This window comes from Acipenser ruthenus, chromosome 8 (assembly GCF_902713425.1).
Source record: "Acipenser ruthenus chromosome 8, fAciRut3.2 maternal haplotype, whole genome shotgun sequence".
NCBI lineage: Eukaryota > Metazoa > Chordata > Actinopteri > Acipenseriformes > Acipenseridae > Acipenser > Acipenser ruthenus.
Genome location: NC_081196.1, coordinates 44,375,593 through 44,400,592, shown reverse-complemented (window position 1 = coordinate 44,400,592; position 25,000 = coordinate 44,375,593). Strand labels below are relative to the sequence as shown.

Genomic DNA, 25,000 nt, shown 5'->3' with positions numbered 1-25,000 from the left:
TTGATGACAGTCCCGTCCTCTCGTCTGATTGCTAAAATCAGTTTTTTCCCCCCAACGATTAGTCCTTTGTTTTGCTTTCTTCATGCTTCGGTTGTTTTTAATAACCTACAGTTGAACGACCGTATATCCTTACTGTCTTGCAAAGCTCAATTTATTCAATCTTTTTTAGGTCTTTTGGGTGATCTTCTGGTTGCATTTTGTACTTTGTGTTCCAGCGATGTTTTTTGCTGTTTTTGTTTCATCATAGATTTTGTTTACCTCGACTGCTTCATCTTCATCGTCTTTTTGAAGATCTTGAAGAGCGCTGAATCTATTCTTCAGTTCCAGTTGAAACACCAGGCTTTGCTTCTGGAGCATTTCTACGTTGATTGTGTTGGATTTCGTCATCACGAGATTCGCTCTCTCAAGTGCTGTGTTTAGGTGTATCTTGCATCTTACAAGTCTGTGGTCACTTCCTGTGTTAAAATTGTTTAGTACCGAGACATCTTGTACATGTGCTTTTTGTTGGTGAGTATGTAGTCAATTTCATTCTTCACTCCACTGGGTCCTCTCCATGTCCATTTCCTGATGGGTTTCTTCTGGAAGAAGGTGTTCATGATGAATAAGTTCTTGTTCTCTGCAAATTTGACTAGTCTGTCGCCCCTCTCGTTCCTGTTGCCTGTCCAAATTTGCCAACCAAATTCTCATTTTCTTGCTGGGCTCCTATTTTGGTGTCTTGAAGTCCAATGATGATGAATTTATAGTGACTTTTCCCATTTTTGTGTAGTTCTTGTACTTGATAAAAAGTCTTTGACTTCTACTTCAGCCGAACAGCTGCTTGTTGGTGCGTATACTTGGATGATCTGAAGTTCATACTTCCATGAAACTTTCACTATCAGTCTTGCGGACCTCGCTGACGCGCTGTCAATCTCTACTACATTATTCTTGCTTCTCTTGTGGAAACTGTAGAACAAGAGAATTCATGCTCAGGCAGACATGTTGCGGTCACTGGCCTTCGTCAGTGCATGAATTGAAAATGTTTGTACTGACTGATGAAGGCCAGTGGCCGCAACACACCTGCATGAGCATGAATTTTCTTTTTAAATAATAGACACAAGCTTGATAGCTGACATTTGGCGAGTACTTGGTGTTTGATTTTATATAATTTTGAACATTTGAGCTTTTAGCACCCTGTGAATACAGACATTCTTTTTTCAACGTGCTTCTATTTCTTTGATTCTCTTGTGGACAATGAACCCAACGCCTCCTGTTCGTCCATCATATTTAGTAACTTAGCATTAAAGACATCAGTGAATGTGACTCGCTCCAGCTGCACAAAACTACAACGATTTGTTTCACCTGATCTCCTCCTTATGCAAGTTTTAATTCTGTCTGGAATTGTCATTCATGAACGGTGCTACATCCACTGGTTATACTTCAGGTCAACACTTCTGTGCTTATGGTGCTTTGTACACCTCCTGCGGCATCTCCGGAAGCCTTCTGAGATGCAAAATTCATATTTGCAGGGTTATTGAAACACCACAGGCAAAATGAGCATGTGACCTCTTGACATTAGCACAAGATGCTGAGAGCATCCGGAAGGATATGGAGGTGTTTCTTTGAATGCCCAACTTTCATGTTTTACATATGCATGCAGTGGAAATGTAGGTCATGATGATTTACTTTGTCATGGTACTGATGACTCGAATTTTAAATGTACTGCTGTGGCAGGGGATAAATGTTGCCGTTGTGCAGTGACTCGTGTAATGTATAGGATGTGTGTGTGTGTGTGTGTATGAATATCTACAGGAATTAATGCAGAATGTTGGAAACTTGGAATTCCAGTTGCAGTTAACTTAACTTTCTTTTTGCAATATGATGCCATGAACATACGTGTAGAATTTAGCAAACCAAATCGTTATTTATATCTCTCCCCTGCCTTTAAATGACTTTGTGGAGGTCTTTCCTATTCCTTAAGGCAAAACAGTCATCTGTTCATTTTCCAGCTAATTACCACCAATAATTTGGTTAATTAGTCTTCACCTCTGGAAAAAAGACACAATATGGGATTTTCATTTACAGGTGAGTTGCAGTCACCTTTCATGAATAATAATAATAATAATAATAATAATAATAATAATAATAATTGCTTTTAATTTTTTTTTTCCTGACTGATGATTTTAATATCTTTGGCAACATAACCTGGATATAAACTGAGAGGAATGTCAGATTCGGTGACATATGTGCGTGAAAGGGAGTTACAATGGCTTCATAATAAGAAAAGGATAGGTAAATCAGAATTTAGCATTATAAAATTGTATGACAGTAGCATGAAAAATTCTTAATAATGTAAACTCTAATTTCAAGCAACGAAATCAATATTAGTTTCTTTCATACAGTCCTAAGAGATACAGCATCTTAATGGGGGGCACCTTGTAAGCAGTAACCGCAGCAGCAGAGTTTACAGTAATACCATCAAACAAGAGGATTACAGACCAACAAATTTTGTTTTTTTTTTAAAAAAAGTGCATTGAGGTTAAGATCACTTAACATTCTCAACTTCTTTAAAGCCTGAGTAACAGAATCGAATTCTAGGTTTGTGATGCTGAAATGGCAAAGTTCGTTCTGCATTAACTATTGTAAATCCTAACTGAAACACTGCAGTAAATTCAAAATGAGTGCTGTTTGTACCATGAAAAGGTAGATCACCATGACCCACATCAACTGTATACTTATGTAAATGTAAGACATACAGACAGATGCCTTTTATATAAATCAAGATTTCAGTTCTCGTATATTAAATATTCAGACCAAGCTTGTTCTCAATAGAAAGAACTCTTCTACAGAAATATATATAAAAAACTGACATAAGTACTGGTGGACAGGGGGCATGTACAGTAACCCCAGGTTGTCATACTCCTAACACCTTGTGCTAAAGAATGTTCATTTCTTCACTGGATAAGCGTTTCTCAATGTCTAAATAAAAATGTAAGTCCATGCATGCAGGTGAACAGGTCAGACAGAAAGACAGACAGCCTCCATTAACCCCACAATCCTGTTGTAAATAATGCCCTTAGCACGTCAGATTTCTGTATGTGTAAAACCTACTCTACGTACATATACCTCCACTATGTCCTTTACCAGAGATATGCATCAGTGACAGAGAATAGTAAGTCGAATCGGTAAAATGTTCAACATCTCAGATATGATTTTTTGTCATTGTGCTGTATAGAAATTTTACTGTAATGCAGTTATCTAGTTTATTAAGTGTACCGAGTTGGCAAATCCACAGTAAACTTTTTTTACAGTACTGATTTAAAAGCAAACCTATCGGTTTATAGTTTATTATCACTTGTGGGCCCTATGTAGATGTTTGTTGGTTTCATGAACTGTTTTGGTTAATTTGCAAGGGTACTCTAAGTGTTACTGTATATTAGTAGTCCGCAGATGTTTTGCCCACTGGCTCATACAGTACTGTATATGCATTTCTTATAAGGTCAAGGGCATGATCATATTATTTCCTGACATTTAACTACTTTATTAAAAAAAATGTTACATACATTTACATTTAAAATACATATTTATCAAGTAGCACAAATGCCGAGATTGGGAGCACAGAGGACTGCACTGTAATTACTTTAGTTATTCTACTTATACTGTACATTAGTATTGAAGTGTTACAGATTGGCTTTGCGGGCCCAACACTCTGGTCTCATGGGCCCAACTTTGTTTATGGGCAGAGCTATGAGGACCACATCTGTAAATGGTTAACGGTGACTCCATGCAGACTCTTAAAATCCTCCATTCCCTTTCTTATTTGTTTTAAACAAGCCTGTGTTTTCGATTTGACAGGCACGGCAGCTCTTGAGACCACATTATTTCATACTCTGTTATTGCCTGCTAGTGTTTTTTGTCTATCTTTTCTTTAAATATCCAGGACACAGCAGCTTACCCCGAAGCAGTCACCTTTCAGGTTCATTTCCATGCTGTTATCTTTCGCTCCCTCTCTTTGAGATTTACCGGCTCTTGTTAGTGCCTCAAGCTTCGTGAGTTGTCAGATGTCTTGTGGTGGAGCTCAATAACATAGTCATTCTTAAAATAAATATGTGTTTTAAAGACATTATTATGGCTTATGTCTCAATAACAAAGGTAATAGATTTTAAAAGGAAACCGTAAATATGAGTTAAGTTAGAAATGAATATTCCCAGGAAGGAAAGCTTGTATGTTTAAATAAAACCGCTGCCATCACCCCTTCAGCTACTTTGTCAGTTAATAGCTCAAACCATTTCAGATGCAAAATTCATATTATAAGAGTGGAAACTTCTGAGGCAAAATCGAAAGGGACCCTAACCTTTTTTTCCTGTCCTAAGATGGCAGCCATTTCAGGGTAATGGGATTAGTTGGTCTACAGATGAAGATGAAGACCTAACACTTCAAGATATTTGCTTCATACTATCTGCTGTAATACAATACTATTACAGCGGAGGAGAGCTGGTAATAATTACAGATGGCTAAGAAGAATTTCATATGTGGAAATTGTGACACTTGAAAGAAACCATGCAGGAAAACCTTTGTCCACCATAATGTACATTCCAAGTTGCCATGTTGAGTATTACATTCTTTAGAATTCCACGGCTCATTCGTCCAATAGCTTCCCTCCTAATTGAAACGGTATGTACTGTGATTGAACTCTGGTTTCTGTATTATGGTAAATCCTGCTCAAGGAATGTATTGGAGCATTTAGACAGGATCACTGTGCAGATTTTATTTAGACTTAATAGTTTAGCTGAGTGTGTTGCAAGACTGGCTCTGCATGTTCTTTTCAAACTGGTCCATAGAGGCAAATAATTTCTTAGAAATCTTCTGATTGTTTCAATCTAAAGAATGTGGTGTCCCTCTGTTGTGGACATTCCATATTCCATCATGGTTCCTGATGGGAATCCTACTTTATTATGGCTAACCCACTACATTTTGATGAAACTGGGCATTTATTATACAATGCTATTCCACATTCTGTGAATGTAGGTCATGGTGACGTACATTTTCACAGAAGTGAAACTTGATTGAAAGCTGAATCTTGGGAACTGTCTGAAATGTGTAATGTTATTTATTATTATTATTATTATTAGTCGTAGTGTTACAAATGTATGCAGTTTCAATGCATTGATACTGTATGTTTTAAGTGTGTAATATCCATGAAAACTGAATTTGGATATGAAAATCACTTTTTGTCTGGGGCTTCATATTTTTCAATTGACAATATGAAATGAAAAAAACAAAAAAACAAAACTGAGATATGTAATCCTGCAGCAGTTGCTGGAATGTTATGGTGGACAAAGTAATTGTACTCCGCAGGATGAGTATTCCCTGTTTTGTGCAATTATTGGATACCCTGCAGGATTTAAAAAAAACAAAAACAAAACAGATTTCCTCAAATAAGTCAGGAGGATGGCAATATAGAGTTCAGAAGGCAAATAACATCTTGAAATGGTCTAAGACCTAAATTGAGAGAAAGTGTTCACCTTTTTTTTTTTTTTATAAAATTATAAATAACCATAGAGACCCCCCCAGTGGCCATACTAGATGCTGCAAGGCAGTTTCTGTGCAGTTTACTTTTAATGTACCATGATAAACAAAATTCACATTGAAGAGATACATGATATTGACACCCTATATTTTTAAACATAAAATTGTTATGTATAGGGCCTTGCTTTAGACTAACCGTGCATGGATAGGCTTAGAATAGAGCTGATCTAAGTGGATTTGTGTAGCCCAAGTCAAATAAAAAAAATACTCAAACCATTACTCTTACCATTACCACAAGTACCATGACAACAAACAATCCATGTCCAGTGCTTTGTTTCAATGAATCCACAGCCCAGTATAAACTTAGCACCATTGAAGCCACCTGTTCTGTAATGCAAAAGTACATAATGTTACACAGCTATGACCGTTTTACTGCTTACAGTAAACTGTCAAAACCTCAGGAGTTCTTGACCTCAACTACTTTGTTTATCATTGTACAGCAAGTAAGCAAATCACGAACAGTTTTCAAAAATAAGTAAATTTGATCTTTGCACTTCATTCCTGGCAACTGACTTGAGACATACAGTATGTTTTTCATTATGAGCAGTATAATTTGCATTCGCACTCATCTGCCCCAGCATGTGCTGTGCATTTTACCAAGCAAACAGTAGTGGTAAATTTCGACCCTCCGGTCAGGAGTCCAGAGCCCTAACCACTACTCCACACTTGTTTATATCTGTTAAAAAAGAACCCATTCAATCAGTTGCCAGGTAAAAATGGATGCCGAAATCATATCGGAATTTATCATTAGTACCTGGGAGTAGTAGTCCTATTGTACGTTCAAGATCTGTGACAATCAGACCTATTTTAAGATCATAAACTGGGTTTGACAAGACCTAGGACTGTTCAATGGCTTATTGTATATTTGTAAAAAGGAAATCACACATCAACAGTGTCAACTTTGCTGAAAGCAGTAGTTGATGGTAGTTATTTGCCAACAAGCTCCAGGTATTTGTTGAGATATGTTTAAATCTAAATCAAATAGGTTTAGATATTAAAAGAGGATTTTGTTTGGATACAGCCAAGTCCCTGAGAAAATCCAATCATCTGCTTGACTCCTTATGCAAAATACCCCAGGGGAGCTAGACTGGAAGCTGAGGATGTCAGTGTTTGGTCACATCAAATCTCGCTTGGTGAGAGTACCTGAAGGGATGAGCTCAGCTCTACCAGTGCTGTGATGACAGCAGCAGCCGGCTCCCAGACAATTTTTTTTTTTCTCTTGCTGCTGTGAGACTGAGGAGCATGACTGTCTCAACAGCCTGGCTTGGGGACAGGCGGCTTTTCAAATCAAGCAAAACATACACTCACACACTCGTGTCTGTTTCTTTATTTAAAAACATTTGCCAACATTTGTATCTTTACCTGCCCCATATTTCCAGAAAAGTCATTGATTTAAAATAGGCACAATTAAATCGAAGATTGTTTTAAAGGAGTTTTTATATTTAACTGAGATGTTATTGCCAACCAGGTTTTTTGGAGGGCGGTTTAAAATATAGCTGCAGAAATGCAATAGATTTTATGTAAAGACATTCATTTATTTATTTATTTATGTGTAGTAGTATGTTGTAAGGTGCAAAGCATACAGCAGAATATGATATAATAGTCTGAGAAACTGTAGAAAAACTTTATACAGTATATAACCATACCCTATCAACATTATATTTCAATTTGATTGCTTTTTATATTTTGTTAAGTAAAAGAAATATGCATACATACAGGTATTTTAAGGATGTTCCTTTGTATGCAATATTCTTTAGAGTTCTAGACCAAAATAGCCTTCTTGTGCTTGGGAAGGAACAGTCTGATACAGAACAGTTTTCATTTATCAACAAAAGTCGGACTATTGTGTTTATTAAGAGTTAATAAAACCCAATAACAGTTTTCCTCTTCTGACATTTATGGCAGTGTTTTAAATCCTTCTGACAGTCTTGACTTCCTGGCCCAAGGGATAGTCTTGTCTATCCGCCTTAGTCATCTGCACTGACAGGATGCTGAGAGCAAACCTAAGAACCACTGGATTCTGTGCCTTTTACCAATAAGCTATACATATAAAATGAGAGTTCAATAAAGAGCAGGGTAATTTTAATGAAAAGTGTAGCCAGAAGGTACATTTTTTGAACTACAGGATACAGGGCAATGAACAGGTGTTAAAATGTGTAAAAAGCAAACAATCACAATGTTTGCTTAACCTAGAGGCAAGCAGATGTAATTTTAGTTTACTAGCAATTCTAAGTAAATGCCTAGAAAACCACTAATTTGCTTTAAAAAAAATAAAATAAAAAAGTGCGATTTAATCTCTGCTGTAATGTGTTCCTAGGGGCCTGTTCCAGGAAGGTATCACTTGCAGACATCGGTCCTTGTCCCCGAGTTTTCTTAGCAGTTTGCCTGTTTTTTGGTTGGATTAGGCATGGATTTCACAAACATTTTTCACCAACAGCTTTCAAAATGAATATCTATAGTAGTACATTTCACACATGTTACTGGCTCACTGGTGTGAGCCTTATTTTGCGGATTAACCCAGAATTATTGTATGTGACCTTACTTTGAGCTTAAAGAAATACACCGACAAAGCATAACATATAAGACGGGAAAACCATTATAAAAACACCACCTAACAGATATATATATCTATATAAGCTTTGTGAGAGGTCAGAGGTAATGGAGTTGATTTCTTCATGCATATTACTTTGAGCTGACAAAAATGTAGGCTAGCTTATACATGCGGTGATGCATAGTGATTGTATTTATTCCAGACCAGGGGATGTATGTAAAATTGGGGTGTTACTGTACTGTGAATATAAGAGATCAAGGGTTGGTTTTACTGTCGCTAAAATATAAGGATATATTTCACACCCACTGATGTGAAGTTTTACTCTGGAAATACAGATGGTAATTGTTTAAAAAAAAAAAGAAAAAAGAAATTTAAAAACACCTTAAAATCTTACAGAAACACCACCAAAGCTATGTCAATTTTTTTTTTTTCTTTAACAAAAAAGATTTGTAAAATGTCCTCTTTAGCCATGTGTCTGGGAATGTAACATTGGCAGGGATGAGGTTAAATCTGCCCCTGCCAGCAATCACAGGTGTGGCCATTCCCCAATTAGGTAATTGAGTGCTAATTGGGGAGTGGCCACATGTATATAAGGAAGGAAAAATCGTTCCTTGGGAAGGTGTAAGTGAGTGTTTTGCATCTGTGTGTTGTTGATCCGTGTTTTAGTGTGTTATTTTGACTACATGTAGTGAAGGCGATTGCCCAGCCTACAGCCAGTTAGTCTTTTGTTTGAACCTTTATTTTGGCCCTCGTTCCTGTTTTATTTTGTTGTTTTGCTTATTAAATGTACTCTCTAGTGCTTAAACTGCAGCTTCGTTGTCTCCGAGTCTCTTTCCTGCCGATTAACATATGGGGCCACAGCGCTGTACTGTCACACTGCTCCCCAAAAACTTTTTTTTTTTTTTCTGTGGTTTGCTTACAATGTGTTACTGTTGAAATATCATTCTCCAATGTATTCAAAGTTCTTCAAAGATAGGTTGCCGACATACTCTCAGTACAGTGGGAAATGTGAATGTCTGTCTGTAAATTAAAAGAAATGACAAGAAATGGCATGCATCCTAATTAAAAATCCAGAATCTCGACCTCAACAAAGTGTTTTGTGAGAGTTGAAATAAGATTTTGACAGTGGTAAGCTTTCCAATGGTCGATTGATGGTAATTCCAGTGCTGCACTACCTAATTATCACTTAATTGCACCTCCTATATAAGGCAATGTACCCACTTTGTTCTATTGTATGTTTAGAGATGTTATTCAGAAGCTGGGCTTTCCTGATTGCAATTCCTTTTAAGATGACATTATAATATGGAAGACCCTTATCCACCATGAGATTTTACATTTTCTGTGTAGCAGAAATTAAATTATTTATTATTATTTTTAGCCTATTTTACAGTAGATACAGGCGCAGGTATTAAATATGCTGGGATTGTTCATCATTCCCTGTTTGTAAACATAGCTGTCACAGTTTATCACTATGGGTTTTTACTCTCTTTTGGGGGGGCTATGCTGAACCGTATAGCCCTGATGTCCGCTTGAACTCCACCAGACATCTGATATGTAGGGTTCACTGTAGCGCCACTGTTCACTGTAGAAACAGCTAGTTTTTGCACTTTGTGGGGGAAAAAAAGCTGTATTCATGTAAAAAAAGAATGTTTACCATACTCTTGTATGTTTCAAACCTGTCATGGGTGTTCAGAGATTTCAGAGCACCATTCTTTTTGTGCTGGAAAGAGGCACACCCTCACTTGATTTTGAAATTCTTAACACACTGAACACTGTCAGTCACACAATTATTCTGTGGTCCTATCATACCATCTGGTGAAAGGTTAGGGACTATGTTAATGCTGAGTCATCCTGTCAAAACAGATAATCAACATACATGGGGGATAATATATTATACTATATATAGTATAATATATTAGTGAACAACAAAACACTGCCTCATATTGTTTATTTTTCCCTATTGGTGATGCATATTGCCTGTGACTGAGGAGTAATATAGTTTTAACTAAAGAACCACAATATCCAACTGTAATGAAATAGGGTTTGGACATCTTTTAGCACAAGTTATTGAGAGTATTGCAATATGAGGATTCAGGAGCCTGTTTGTCTTTCCTATTTGTTTATAATGCTGATACTGTGATTTTAATTCTGCATGTACAGCTCTGACAAAGGCTGTGTATTACTAACACACTTGTTTTAATTCAATGGATTATATTAGGTTGGTTCCTGTATGGGATTTCAAGAACGAGTTATAGACTCATTTTTGTCTAATGGTTAACAAGGGGATCAATAATTAATGTACATATTTTCCAGATTTTATAAGGCAATTTAAAAATGATCTTTTCACAAAAAGTACTGTATGTCTCATCACAGCTATAAATTCAATGTTACAATGGTAATAGAATGCTTTATTGCAAGACATACAGCCTTGCATTCTTCATGTTCAGACATAGATACGCCTTCCTACATCATGAATCTTTCCTGTCTGCAGCTTTTATAAACAAGCCACAGCCATTTTTTCTTCTCTCAGTTCAAGCATGGCAATCCGACCAGTGAATGACAAAAACTGAAACAACAAAGTTCATACCAATAAGAATTCAAATGAACCTTTTTTTAAAAAAAGAAACAAAATGAAAAATACAAGGAAAACCCTTGCTGGTACAAACCTCACAAATATATATATATATATATATATATATATATATATATATATATATATATATATATAATATATATTTGTTTATATAAGTGTGAGAAACAAGAGGAGTTCACCAGATAATTGAAATTGGACAACCTCCTTTTGAATTTCATCGTCAGTCCAAAAATATGTAGAAAAACAAACATATTAGTCCTTTTTTAAAAAAAAAAAAAATAATAATAATAATAATAGTAATGCAAATTACTGCCCCAAACCAGCTACAGACATAGAGTATATTATTACAAGGTTATAGGATGGTGAATGTCTGTGTATGAGGGAAAGATTAATTAAATAAAGAGAATATCTTTAAGTGATAGGTGGTTGATTTATGATGTCACAGTTTTGAACTGACTTTGCACTTGAATGAAATTCGGAGAGGTGCCTGTGATTTCTTTTTTTTTTTTTTTTTGAAAGCATAATATGGGCTTCTCTATTATCGTATAATACAGCAAGATAAAGGAGCACTTTGATTGGCTGAAAGATCCTAAGCAGTCTGTAATGTGTGTTAAAATATTCTGACTCCTATATTATATTTTTATCAATTATAATATATATATATATATATATATATATATATATATATATATATATATATATATATATATATATATATAATATGTGTGTGCTTTAATAACACATTTACACAATGCTAATGCCTTGTGCTTTTGTGGTACAAAAATAGAATATGATTCATTTTTAATGTAAATTAAACTAAACGTATATTGTATCCATCTGATTTATTTATTTGGTTAGATTATGTATTTTGTTTAATCATCAGTTGGGGAAAAAAAAAGAACACTGCCATCCCCAATCTGTAAAATAAAGCACACCTATTACATATTTCCAGTAAATGTACAGTGCGTTTCGCACTGAAACTTCATTCACATTTTTTACCTACTGTATAAATCCCTGGTCCCTTATTTCTTAACCACAGAATCCTGCTATCATTTATTTCTTTATTAATTAATTTATTTTTTTAATATATAATCCTTCCCATGTCTTTTATATCATCTCCCTAATTCTACAATTTCAAACATACCCCAGTAATCCTCACTAATGCTTTAAATTAAAAAGATGAGAATTTTAATACATTCCCATAGCTACTGTATAACACATGGCTTAATGGAATCTATTTATAGTAAATCAATTCTAGCATCTCCGGTTTACATACAGTACTTAAAATGAAATCCTGGTGTACCCATCTGTCATGTTTACTGTGAAACAAACATTAACCATTAAACTTGACAATTTGAATACAAACGGGCTCGCTGTCACTAGATCTGTTTTGAAGCATAAGTGTTTCAGCCCATTGCGTTTTTTAAACTGCCTCTCTTACTAATACTGTATGTATTTTAAAACAAACACCTGTAACTCGCGAATTCTGTTTGACATTTAACGACTGTCAACTGTATGTAAAGTATTTCAGTTGTTCTCAAACTGACCTCATGTTCATGTAGGTTGCCCAGAGGCGCTCTAACATAATTCTTGAAACTTCTCTTTTCTAGAAACACAGATCCAGTATTTACAGTACCATAAATGCTCTTTTACCATTCTGGTGAGAGACAGGCCTTGTGATACTTACAGAAAATATGCAGATACTTAAACATTTACTTTGACTGTCGTACAGTTTTACTTTCTTGTTTGAGATTTGCCATTTCCACAGGTTTAATTTGGGAAGTTCCTATTTGAAACAGGGGTTCACCAGTCAAATACATTTTGAGAACATGTGCAGTATTGATTTTCAGGTTCTAGTGATGACATTCAGGGTTATTTTTTGTTTCAGTCCACAGGTATGATACTTGTTACTGTGTGACATAAGGCATGAAAATACAGAAAAATCAGCTTTAAAGGCAAGTTAAAGGACTACCTGGAGGTGTTCTCTTTATCCTGCCACCTCACTATAAATTAATTTCCTATGCAGCAGATGCTAGGACCCTACTTGAAGTCCTATGTGCAGCAAAATGAGTGTAGAGCTCCAAATACCTGCTGCATAGAAAGCACACCTACAGTGCGGTTGCCAGATAAATCCAAACTAGTCAGTTGAACTGAACAATGCTTCACATGCTATATACATTTACTTGGTATTGTGTTGTATTCATGTACACATTCAGCTTTTTTCACTGTTTGTTTTTTCTTTCCCACAGCAGCTAATGCGGTCCTCAGTCTTCCACATGTTCATCCTGACCATGGTGGCAGTGGATGTGATAGTCGCTGCCAGCAATTACTACAAGGGGGAGAATTACCTGCGCCATTATGACGAATTTTATCTAGCAGAGGTGAGGGTTTACAGTACAAACTTTTTTTTTTTTTTTTTTTTCTCCCCAAAGAGAGAGAGAGGAAATCCAACCCAGTCATTTGGAGCAGGATTATACATTCATTTGTATTCCCTTAAGTGCCACAAGAAAGCTCTGGTGAAGCTGCATTGTCTGACAGTGTATGGAAGACTGTCAGACTGCCATCCCGAAGGTGGTTTCTCACACAAAAAATGTCAACCGTAATGAGCTGATGGTTGAGTGGAGCCTAACTCACTCTTCAACTGAGCATCTGACAGAAGCAGTTATATGACTTATTTATTTTTTCAAAACTAAAACAGTAATTCACATTAATGCCAAATGCACTCAGAATTGTTCAGCTTAAATGTAGATAACAGCCTATTAAAAAAAATAATAATAAAAAAAAAAATTCAAAAGTCGTGTTCTTTTGTGAGCACTGCATAATTTAGATTTAAATTGACATTTTTTTGTTACTAGTGCTGTACTGTGTTCAAGTCAATTGAATGGGAATATGTTTGATTATTTACAGACGCAGACAAAAGTACTGGCACTACACTAATATAAGAAGATTCTAGAAAACATGTTAAATACAAGCATTTTAGTGAACGCTAGCCACTAATTAATATGACTAAGACAACCAAAATACACAATTTCTGGAGTTTACCTAATAATCTTTATAAAAAACAAAAGCACTTAAGCAATTTTAAAATATTTGTTTATTGCAAAAGTATAATTTAAAAAGATGAGTTGATTGAAAACTATTACACAGTAACTAAGCTACATTATAAAGTCAATAAGTCAAAAAGAGGTCATTATTTCCAACATATGTTGAATAAGAACGTTTTGGCAACACAGCAGATGATGGTCAAGGCAAAGGAGGAGCACTTGTAGCAAACTACAACAAAGGATATGGCTACAGATCAGTATCACAGAAATATGGAATACCAAAATCCAAAATCCACAATCAGAGCAAGAATGAAGAAGTACCACAGAACAAATTCAGCTGAAACGCTTGGAAGAAATGGACGTTCAAAGAAAATTAGAGGTACAGCAGGTAGGCATCAGGCATAATAGTGCGAAAGAACTGTACAAAGGCACCTGAACACAGAAGGGTGGTATGCACGTGGACCTCGTTGTAAACCACTTTTAAAGAAAATTCATAAAACAAAGCTTTCTTCAACAAAATTATGTGGTCCAATGAAATTAAAATATAACTGTTTCCCATAAATGGACCACAGTGTGTTTGGAGAAAAAAGGGGAAAGCCTTCAATGAAGAAAACCTTGTACCTACAGTTAGACATGTAGGTGGTTCCATCATGATATGGCAGACCGTTTATCTTCCAGCACGACAATGACCCAAGCATTGTGCATCCAATCTGCCTGAGCTGAAGGAAATATGCAAGACAGAATGGACCCAGGTTTCACCAACAAGATGTAACATACTGGTTGAGAATTGATAAAAGCAAAAGGAGGACACACAAAATACTAAAGCAGGGGTGTTAATACTTATAACTTACAAATAAACATATTTAATTTAAAGATTATTTCTTAAATTGCTAGACATTGTGTATTTTGCTTTTTGTTTTATTAAAAAAATGGTTTAAGTTTACTAAATGCTTGTCCTTAATCTGTTACCTTGGTATAATAAGCATAGTCTGCAACTGTAGGTCAAATTAAAATGTCTTACAGGTACTTGATGCAAGTTTTATGACAAACCTAACATCTAGTCTCCACACACACACACACACACACACAACTTGGGTTTAATCTCTGTAATAAATTATTACAATGTGTCTCTGTAGCTCCTTTTGAAGGTTTTCCTTTCTCCAAATGTGTCTCCGTTATTTATTGCATCTGCTGACATGGCTTCTAAATGGGTAGGAAAAAAAGAATAATGACAGGCTTTTAGCGGTGGGGAAGTCTAGGTGGTGCTACATTTGAAAAATGAGAACTATTTTTTTTTTTTTTTTTTTTTTAGCAGTCTCATCTGGGTATTTCAGTTTACCAAAATCATATAGGTATCTTGTTGCATTCTATGGGGGTTTGTTTTAATGATCAAACCAAAATAAGGCCTGTATGTGGCCTACAGGTTGCTCAACCCCGATCCTAACTGGGACAGATCATAATGCTGTCGCCATTTTGAAGTTTGCTTCAGATTGAAACCATTAAGTTTGCGTCAGATGTCTTTTGTTTTTTGCTAGCCTTTTTTATATTTACATATTTAAAATCCACATTGAAAAGAAGGAAGCAATAATTAGTTTTGATGAGGACGCGGATTGCCTGTAGGAGCACCTCGTTGCTATACTATATTTCATCCTGTCTGTGCCTATACATTGTATATTATTCATCATCAATAATATATTAATATATTTGAAATTTCTGTTTATGAAATCAGTATTCAGCTGACATGCAAGAAATAAAGGCAGATATTAGTCTGGAGACCACCCTTCCACTCAGAGCTGAATTCATGAGATAAGCTGTTTATTATTTGCCAAGTTAGAAATCCATATATTTTGATTGCTTTTACACAGCTTACCTGACACCAGATTTGCAATAAAATGTATCTTTTGGTGTATACGTTTTATATTAGATGTTCATATATAAAGCATAATGTGACAAGGAAATGACCGAGGTTGAGGCTCAGAGACAGTTTAAAGTTAAAAATAAAACTTTTTAGTAAACAAAAATACAAAATAAACAGGCACAAGGGCCAAACAAAAAGGTTTTAAACAGAAAATACACACAAAACAAAACTTACAAATAAAGCCTCCAGGCTGGGCGTTGCCTTCACTAGTTTCAAAAACTTACAAAAACAGCACACTCAGACAAACACAATTGCTTCTTCTCCTCTAGAACTCCCTCTCCCCAACTGGGAGGCTGAGGCCTCCTTTTATGCCAGGTGGCTGAGTAATAATTGAATAATTAATTGGTGGATTGCTCCCACCTGAAGCAATCAACCTGGGCAGGGAGGAGAATTTAACTCCTTCCCTGCGAGCATTTCTAAGGGCAGAGCCCTGCTCTGCCACACATGTGTTAGCCATGGATTCTCTGTCTCTCATACACATATATATGCGACGGCGCTGGACCCTCTGGCCCCTCTGGCGCACAGGACGGCGATGGCAGCGGCTCCCCCTCTCTGGGCGACGGCAACGGCCCCCCTTCTGGCTCTCGGGACGGCGGCTCCTCCCCTTCTGGCTCTCGGGACGGCGGCTCCTCCCCTTCTGGCTCTCGGGACGGCGGCTCCTCCCCTTCTGGCTCTCGGGACGGCGGCTCCTCCCCTTCTGGCTCTCGGGACGGCGGCTCCTCCCCCTCTGGCTCTCGGGACGGCGGCTCCTCCCCCTCTGGCTCTCGGGACGGCGGCTCCTCCCCCTCTGGCTCTCGGGACGACGGCTCCTCCCCCTCTGGCTCTCGGGACGACGGCTCCTCCCTCTCTGGCTCTCGGGACGACGGCTCACCCCTCTCTGGCTCTCGGGAAGACGGCTCCACCTTCTTTGTTTGAATGACTGGGGCCTCTCCCATATCTACCACCAGGTAGTTAATGACCATGAGGGCAAGCTCTGCGAAGGACGCCGGGTGATGCTGTTCCTACCACTTTTCCCACCTCCCCCCATCTCGACGCCACAGCGTGTTGATAACTATGGGGAGGTCGTGGAAGAGGTCCGCCTCAGGGTGCATCAACCAGTCCCACATTTCCTGGGATGGTGGTGAAGGTGGTGGCACTGGAGGTAGTGGGGTGGCCCCTGATGCCCGGGGTGAAAACTGCACCTCTTCCTGGGCCTGATTGTAGGGGCATCCTGCCCAATTGTGGCTGTCCTCCTCACAACGGCCACACCAGTCTGCCGGTGGCACTTCTGGGCAGGACCTCCAGCGGTGGTCCACCTTCCCGCACCAAGAACACCAGGGGAAGAGGCTGGCCGGGTCCTCCAGTGGTGGCTGTTGTTGCAGCAGCTTACATTTCTTCGGCTGCTGCATCTCCTGCCTTTGCCGCTGTCTGCTCTTCTTCCCCATTTTTTTTTTTTTTCCAGAAAAAAAAAACTCCTCAAAATTAAAAAAAAAAAAAAAAAAAATACTGCCCTGAGCCTCCAGGTAGCATTGTCCCACTTCTGAGCACCAAATGTGACAAGGAAATGACCGAGGTTGAGGCTCAGAGACAGTTTAAAGTTCAAAATAAAACTTTTTAATAAACAAAAATACAAAATAAACAGGCACAAGGGCCAAACAAAAAGGTTTTAAACAGAAAATACACACAAAACAAAACTTACAAATAAAGCTTCCAGGCTGGGCGTTGCCTTCACTGGTTTCAAAAACTTACAAAAACAGCACACTCAGACAAACACAATTGCTTCTTCTCCTCTAGAACTCTCTCTCCCCAACTGGGAGGCTGAGGCCTCCTTTTATGCCAGGTGGCTGAGTAATAATTGAATAATTAATTGGTGGATTGCTCCCACCTGAAGCAATCAACCTGGGCAGGGAGGAGAATTTAACTCCTTCCCTGCCAGCATTTCTAAGGGCAGAGCCCTGCTCTGCCACACATGTGTTAGCCATGGATTTTCTGTCTCTCATACATATATATATATATATATATATATATATATATATATATATATATATATATATATATATATATATTAGGAACAATTCAATAATTGATAATTTAGAGTGGGTTGATTAGTTCTCTTATTAAGAAGAACATAAGAAAGTTTACAAACTAGAGGAGGCCATTCAGCCCATCTTGCTCATTTGGTTGTTAGTAGCTTATTGATCCCAGAATCTCATCAAGCAGCTTCTTGAAGGATCCCAGGGTTTCAGCTTCAACAACATTACTGGGGAGTTGGTTCCAGACCCTCACAATTCTCTGTGTAAAAAAGTGCCTCCTATTTTCTGTTCTGAATGCCCCTTTATCTAATCTCCATTTGTGACCCCCTGGTCCTTGTTTCTTTTTTCAGGTCAAAGAAATCCCCTAGGTCGACATTGTCTATACCTTTTAGGATTTTGAATGTTTGAATCAGATTGCCGCGTAGTCTTCTTTGTTCAATACTGAATAGATTCAATTATTTTAGCCTGTCTGCAAATGACATGCATTTTAAACTCGGGATAATTCTGGTTGCTCTTCTTTGCACTCTTTCTACAGCAGCAATATCCTTTTTGTAATGAGGTGACCAGAAATGAACACAATATTCTAGGTGAGGTCTTACTAATGCATTGTAAAGTTTTAACATTACTTCCCTTGATTTAAATTCAACACTTCACAATATATCCGAGCATCTTGTTGGCCTTTTTTATAGCTTCCCCACATTGTCTATATGAAGACATTTCTGAGTCAACATAAACTCCTAGGTCTTTTTCATAGTTCCCTTCTTCAATTTCAGTATCTGCCATATGATATTTATAATGCACATTTTTATTGCCTTCATGCAATACTTTACACTTTTCTTTATTAAATTTCATTTGCTATGTGTCTGCCCAGTTCTGAATGCTGTCTAGATCATTTTGAATGACCTTTCCTGCCGCAACAGTGTTTGCCACTCCTCCTATTTTTGTGTCGTCTGCAAATTTAACAAGTTTGCTTACTATACCAGAATCTAAATAATTAATGTAGATTAGGAATAGCAGAGGACCTAATACTGATCCCTGTGGTACACCACTGTTACCTCGCTCCATTTTGAGGTTTCTAGATGTTAACCACTCCCTAATCCATGTGCATGCATTTCCTTGAATCCCTACTGCGTTCAGTTTGAGAATTAGTCTTTTATGCAGGACTTTGTCAAAAGCTTTCTGGAAATCTAAATAAACCATGTCGTATGCTTTGCAATTAACCATTTTCAATGTTGCATCCTCAAAAAAGTCAAGTAGGTTAGTTAGACACGATCTCTCTGTCGGTACAACCCCTGTATCAAGAGACTGTTGCATGATCTTGGTTAGCGGTTTCATTTCTTTGAGTACTATTGGGAGGATCTCATCCGGCCCAGGGGATTTGTTTATTTTAAGAGCTCCTAGTCCCTTTATCACTTCTGCCTCTGTTATGCTAAAGTTATTTAAAATTGGATAGGAACAGGTCGACATGTCGGGCATGTTGTCCGTGTCCTCCTTTGTAAAAACCTGTGAAAAGTAATCATTTAATATATCTTTTTTTTTTTCTTCATCTATGATTTTGCCATTTGTGTCTCTTAGACATTTAACCTCTTTTTTGACTTGTGTTTGCAGTTCGAAGTACTCTTTCTGTGTACTTTGTTTTTGGTCCCTTTTAAACACTCTGTAAAGTGCCTTTTTTCACTGAATATTTTTTTTTAATTGATCTATTAAACCATTTTGGCCGTTTTGTTTTAGATTTAGATTTGTCTACTTTTGGGATGTAATTGTTTTTCGCATCTAGTACTACATTTTTAAAAAACAGCCATCCTTTTTCTGTGGATGTTCTCTCTATTTTACTCCAATCTACTTCTGTTAGTCTGTGTTTCATACCTTCATAGTTTGCTTTTCTAAAATTGTAAACCTTAGCTTTAGTCATTACTTTTGGGGTTTTAAAAAATACTTCAAATGAGACCATGTTGTGGTCTGAGTTTGACAATGGCTCTCTGACCTCTGTTTTAGTTATTCTGTCTTCGATATTTGAAAAGACTAAATCAAGGCATGCCTCCCTCTAGTTGGCGCATTGACAAATTGCATTAGGAAACAGTCATTTATCATTTCTACCATTTCAATTTCATCCGTCGTGCTCCCCACCGGGTTCTCCCATTTTATACGGGGGAAGTTGAAATCCCCCATTAGTATGGCTTCTCCTTTTGTACACGCATTTCGAATGTCATTGTATAACAGATTATTTTGCTCAGCGTCTGAATTTGGCGGTCTATAGCATGCTCCTATTATTATGCCCTTTGAATTTTTGTCCATTATTCTGACCCATATTGATTCTGCATTGTTTTCTTTGACCTGATTTAACACCTGGGCTTCAAGACTATTTCTTATGTATAGCGCTACCCCTCCGCCTCTTCTGTCCTGCCTGTCTTTCCTATACAGTGTGTACCCACTAATATTATATTCGTCTCCATTACTCTCAGACAACCAAGTTTCTGTTACACCTATCACATCATAGTTACTTGTTAGTGCAGTAGCTTCAAGTTCTAACATTTTGTTTCTGAGACTTCTAGCATTTAAGATAAATACATTTAATAGTTGTCTTACCTGAGTTGCCCTTGTTTTGATGTGGTCTCCCTTCTGTTTTTTTGTTTTCTCCCCCCTTCCTTTCTAGTTTATATGCTTCTGGACCTCCTCAAGGATCCTTTCTCCGAGTAGATTGGTTCCCTTTCTGTTTAAGTGCAGTCCGTACCACCTATATAGATAGTCCTTGTTGTAGAATGTGCTCCAATGTTCAAGAAAGGTGAAGCCTTCCTGTGTGCACCACGATTTCAGCCATGCAGTTTGATTTTGTATTTCCAGCTGTCCATATGGTCCTTTGCAAGGTGTCAGCAGTATCCCAGAAAATACCACAGTTTTGGTCTTGTCTTTCAATTTCCTTCCTAACTCTCTGAATTTGTTTTGCAGGGTTCTTGGTCTGTCTCTTCCAATGTTGTTCCAATGTCTCTTCCAATGTTGTTTGTAAATTAATATTTAATTGACGTGTTACAAAGATCGAGGATTTACTATGAACACACACTAGACACAAGTAATGTTTAATCAATAGTAGTATTTTATTAAGTATGCAAATATTAAACAGAAAACAGAAATGTCAGAAAGTAAATCTCTTATGGTGCGTTTACACTGTTCGATTTTAGGACGGCTTTGGGCTGTCTCATGTCTTTTTTCTGCAGTGTAAACGCACACGGCCTACTCTCAGCTGTCCTAAAAATGGCCAAATAAAGATGTGGCTTTATATATTAGGAACAGAATGTAAGTCAGCTGAGGAGGTTTCCATAGTCACATTTTTATTGTAAAGCAGATACTTTAAAAATCAATTTTATATGCATTTTTTCTGTAAAAAATAAAACTGTTTTTCAATATTTTATCTCCCAGGTCGCTTTCACTGTTCTGTTTGACTTGGAGGCACTTCTGAAGATCTGGTGCTTGGGCTTCACTGGCTACATAAGCTCTTCCCTTCACAAATTTGAATCCCTGTTGGTAGTTGGAACGACCCTGCACATTTATCCAGACTTGTATCATTCTCAGTTCACTTACTTCCAGGTAAAAAACAAAAGGAATATTTGAAATAATATTGGAAATAGCAGTCATTGATTTGACATACTATAGGGATAGGAGTCATGGATTGGGGTCAATGAGGTGATTCTGGGATTCAATGTTTGCAGTTACTCTGGAGTTCATATCCATTCATTTCCCACTATTCCAGTTCTAGCAAGATACAGCTCGCTAACAACACAGTGTAACAAAAAATATATATATATATAATCGTAGAGACTAAAGATCTTAATAATATGATCTTGATAATATGACTATTAGAACAAAAATTAAATGCTCTGAAGGTAATAATTTAAGAAATCTATTCTACTTCAGACTCAAATGTTAGAAATTAGAGTACTAAAGGTTTTAATATGATTTGTCAGTGGAGATTTACAAGCAGGGTGCAGTGACGAACAGTTTTTTTTCCTCAATTGAGAATTAGAAGCCAGCTCCCTGCATGACATGGCATCTATTAATACAAAGTAACAACCAGAGGGCTGCTATGCAATTAAATAAGAGGACAGACTAGAGCCAGATTCATGAGGATTAAAGTGTACAGTGCTTTCTGTTCTTGACTAAACACTATACATTTCCATGTTATTTGACAGTGTAGGAGAAAAGAGATCACTTCTACCTTCTAATTGTTTTAGTAAGTGATAATGCAACAACATAAGTGTCTTTCAATTCACAGAGCTATTTATAAACTTTATGGTAGTTAAAACGAATGTATTGTCAGAATTGAGCATACTCTTTTTTATAATAATCGTAAATATTTGACAGAAAATGGTGTTGCTTTAGTTGTCAATTTTCTTTTTTTTATGATTTCAAGGCAAATAAACCTGGCTTGTTTTGTGCTGATGTCATGGTCATACCTTCTATAGATACTATTTCCGTCAGCACAGCAATTCCCCAAATGTTCGCAAAGTACCAGCTTATTTGGGAAAATGTGGCTTCGACTCACCACAACCCTGTGCATCCAGCATTTTACATCACAGGTGTGGGCAACTAGGGTCTTCACTTGATACCTGCAATACACTTGTACACGTTTTGGCAGGAACGCCCTCCTCACATTCTGTCACAACCCACGCATTGAATTCACTTTACATCTCGTGGGTCCACATTCAAGTGTGAAAATGACATCCCTTCAGGACTATTACATTCAAACAGAATTTGACAGTGTCTGACTAAGTGACTACAGGCTGGGCAAGGTTTGGACCTGGTCATTGGTGATCCACCTCTGCACTTGTCATATCCACACATTAGAAACGGATTGTTTTCAACTGTTCTGCTCAGAGTCAGCTCTGTACTATAAACAATGGTTCTGGATCTATAACTATTTCCTTGATAGATGTCATGTTGTTCACAGAGGGCAATTTTAGGAGTTACTCAATCCAGAATACAGGGGTGGGTCAGAATTCACTATTTTTCATACCACTTGGTTTCCAACCTATTTTGTCTTGCACATCATCAGTGGGCAGACTCATTGCAACTGAATCTGGGTCCATTAAATAACCTGTTACCCTAGCAACTGAGTCCTGCCATGCAAAGGGTTCCAATGATTTATAGCACAAAAGGGACACACCAAGGCCAGCTTTGCTTGTTAAGAATTTTAGCTGAAACATGTGAAAATGTGCACAACCAAGGGCTGAATACTGATCAATCATGATGGACTGCCTCTCAGAATAATTAGCCTTGTTTTCCTGGGAGAAAGACACATTCTCTTGGTGCAGTGGGGTTAATTAAATGCAATAAATAGAAAATTGCGTTCATTTTGACTGCAATCTTAACAATTTTCTCAACCAAAACTTAAACTTGAATTAGGTTGTATAACAAGTTAATTTATTACCCTTTTCTTTGTCCTTGAAATAAGGATTGTTTCATTAATTATTATACCTTAAATGCTCAGTGGACCAAAACAAAAAAAAATATTGTATTAAATTAAGTGGAGTTGGATTACACGCAAACATGTTTCAGTTTAAATGTAATAGAAGTGATTTATGCAGAGTCCCTGCTAATGAGAGTATGGGATTTTGTGGATGGTCCCTAAACCTAGTCGAGCATAGTTGTGTCTGATGCAAAAGTTGACAAAATTATGAACGCTTTCATTGATTCTTTATTGACTATGAAATATGATACGGACGATCTTATTACTTCAGAATTGCACATGAGCTACACTTAGGTGCATGCAATCATAACCAGGCTATGCATTAATCATAACCAGGTTATTTATATGGATTGTTGACTTATAAAAAGTGCTCTTAAAGAGTAAGTAGTGGGGTTCTGTAAAATATACAGCGTTATACGTCCCCACATGTTGCTACACCTGTTTTATATCATTTTTTCTTTTCATTGTAATTGGACCTGAAAAACAGAAGTCCTTTGAAAAATAATGGTTTGCAATTAACATCCCCAAATTATTTGTTGCAGTTGTCTGTTGTAACCCAAGGCTCAGTCATTGTTCATCACAACAATGTATTTGTATTCAGTGTTGCATGTTAATAACATACTTCCAGTGAGTGGCTTCCACTGAGTCATTTGGGCTATTGTGGTGTGCTAATAAACTAGAACTGTGCACTGGAACTGTTATTACAGAAATAATGTGTGCATATTATCTGTCTTGTTTATGGTTTAATCACAGTATTTACTGTAAACATACCACACCAAAAAAAAACAAAAAACATTGGCAATAGATTTAGGGTTTATATGATTTTTTTCATTCAGTATTTTTTTTAATTCAATATTTTTGTAAAATAACCCTTTAAAATGTGTACCTCAAAGGGGAAATTCTAAAGAACCTGTTTAAATCTACTGTATTCTTACTTATGTGAAGAATACAGTGACAGCACAGGCTATGCTGTTTGTATGCTGCCTTACAAGAATGCAAATTCTAGTGGAATGCCATTATGGGGCAAAATGGCATATCATCTTATAACCGGTATAAAGGGCCACCTGGGGGGGGGGCAATTATACATTTACATAAATGTACTGCTTCATTGTACATGCTTGCTGTGTTAAATCAGTAAATGTACAAACAATTAGGCATGCAACATTTCTGTAAATACACCTTTTAATTGCTTTAAATTAAAAACAATGTTACACTTTCTATGTAAAGTAATTCAATTCTTTACTACATTTCTGATTGTATTCTCTATGACCAGGCTTGAACACACACACACACACATACACACCAGCAATCAAAGGCAAAGCTGGACAAGATGCACCAGCTTTCATCTAGCCAGAGGTCGATAACAATTCTGTATCTTTGATCAAGAGTTATTTATTGTTTGTCTACTCGGATGCATTGTTTGTAGAGACATATTTCCAATAACAGCTGGAACAACAATATAAAGGACAAAGGGTTCTAAAAATGTATTATTTTCTTCAAAAGTTGAATTTGTTGTTTTGCTAACTAAACCCCTCATGATTATATATATATATATATATATATATATATATATATATATATATATATATATATATATATATATATATATATATATATATATATATATATATATTATTTGTGGCAGGCCAACTAGCCCTGCGCTGGGAAAATGTGTGTTTGTGGCAGGGAGAGAGTTAAAATCTCCCTGCCAAACTAAATTGTTAATTATTTTTATTGTTTAATTATCACCCACACCTGGTAATTATTGTAACTAACTGGTGCAGCCAGTTTGTTTGGGGATGCTGTGTGTGTGAAGAAGCCCACTAGAATCAAGTGTATAGAAAGAAAAAAAAAAA

At 36.9% G+C, this 25,000-nt stretch overlaps 1 protein-coding gene across 6 annotated transcripts in view; it reads left to right on the top strand.

Annotated features, from left to right (window-relative positions):
• Positions 1-25,000, top strand: part of nalcn (sodium leak channel, non-selective) — a 124,329-nt gene that overhangs the window by 38,298 nt on the left and 61,031 nt on the right. For all 6 annotated transcript variants that reach the window (XM_059029059.1, XM_059029057.1, XM_059029060.1 and 3 more), the window contains 2 exons: positions 12,959-13,090; positions 21,098-21,265. In XM_059029059.1, the coding sequence (XP_058885042.1) occupies positions 12,959-13,090; positions 21,098-21,265 (300 nt within the window). The remainder of the gene's footprint in view (positions 1-12,958; positions 13,091-21,097; positions 21,266-25,000) is intronic.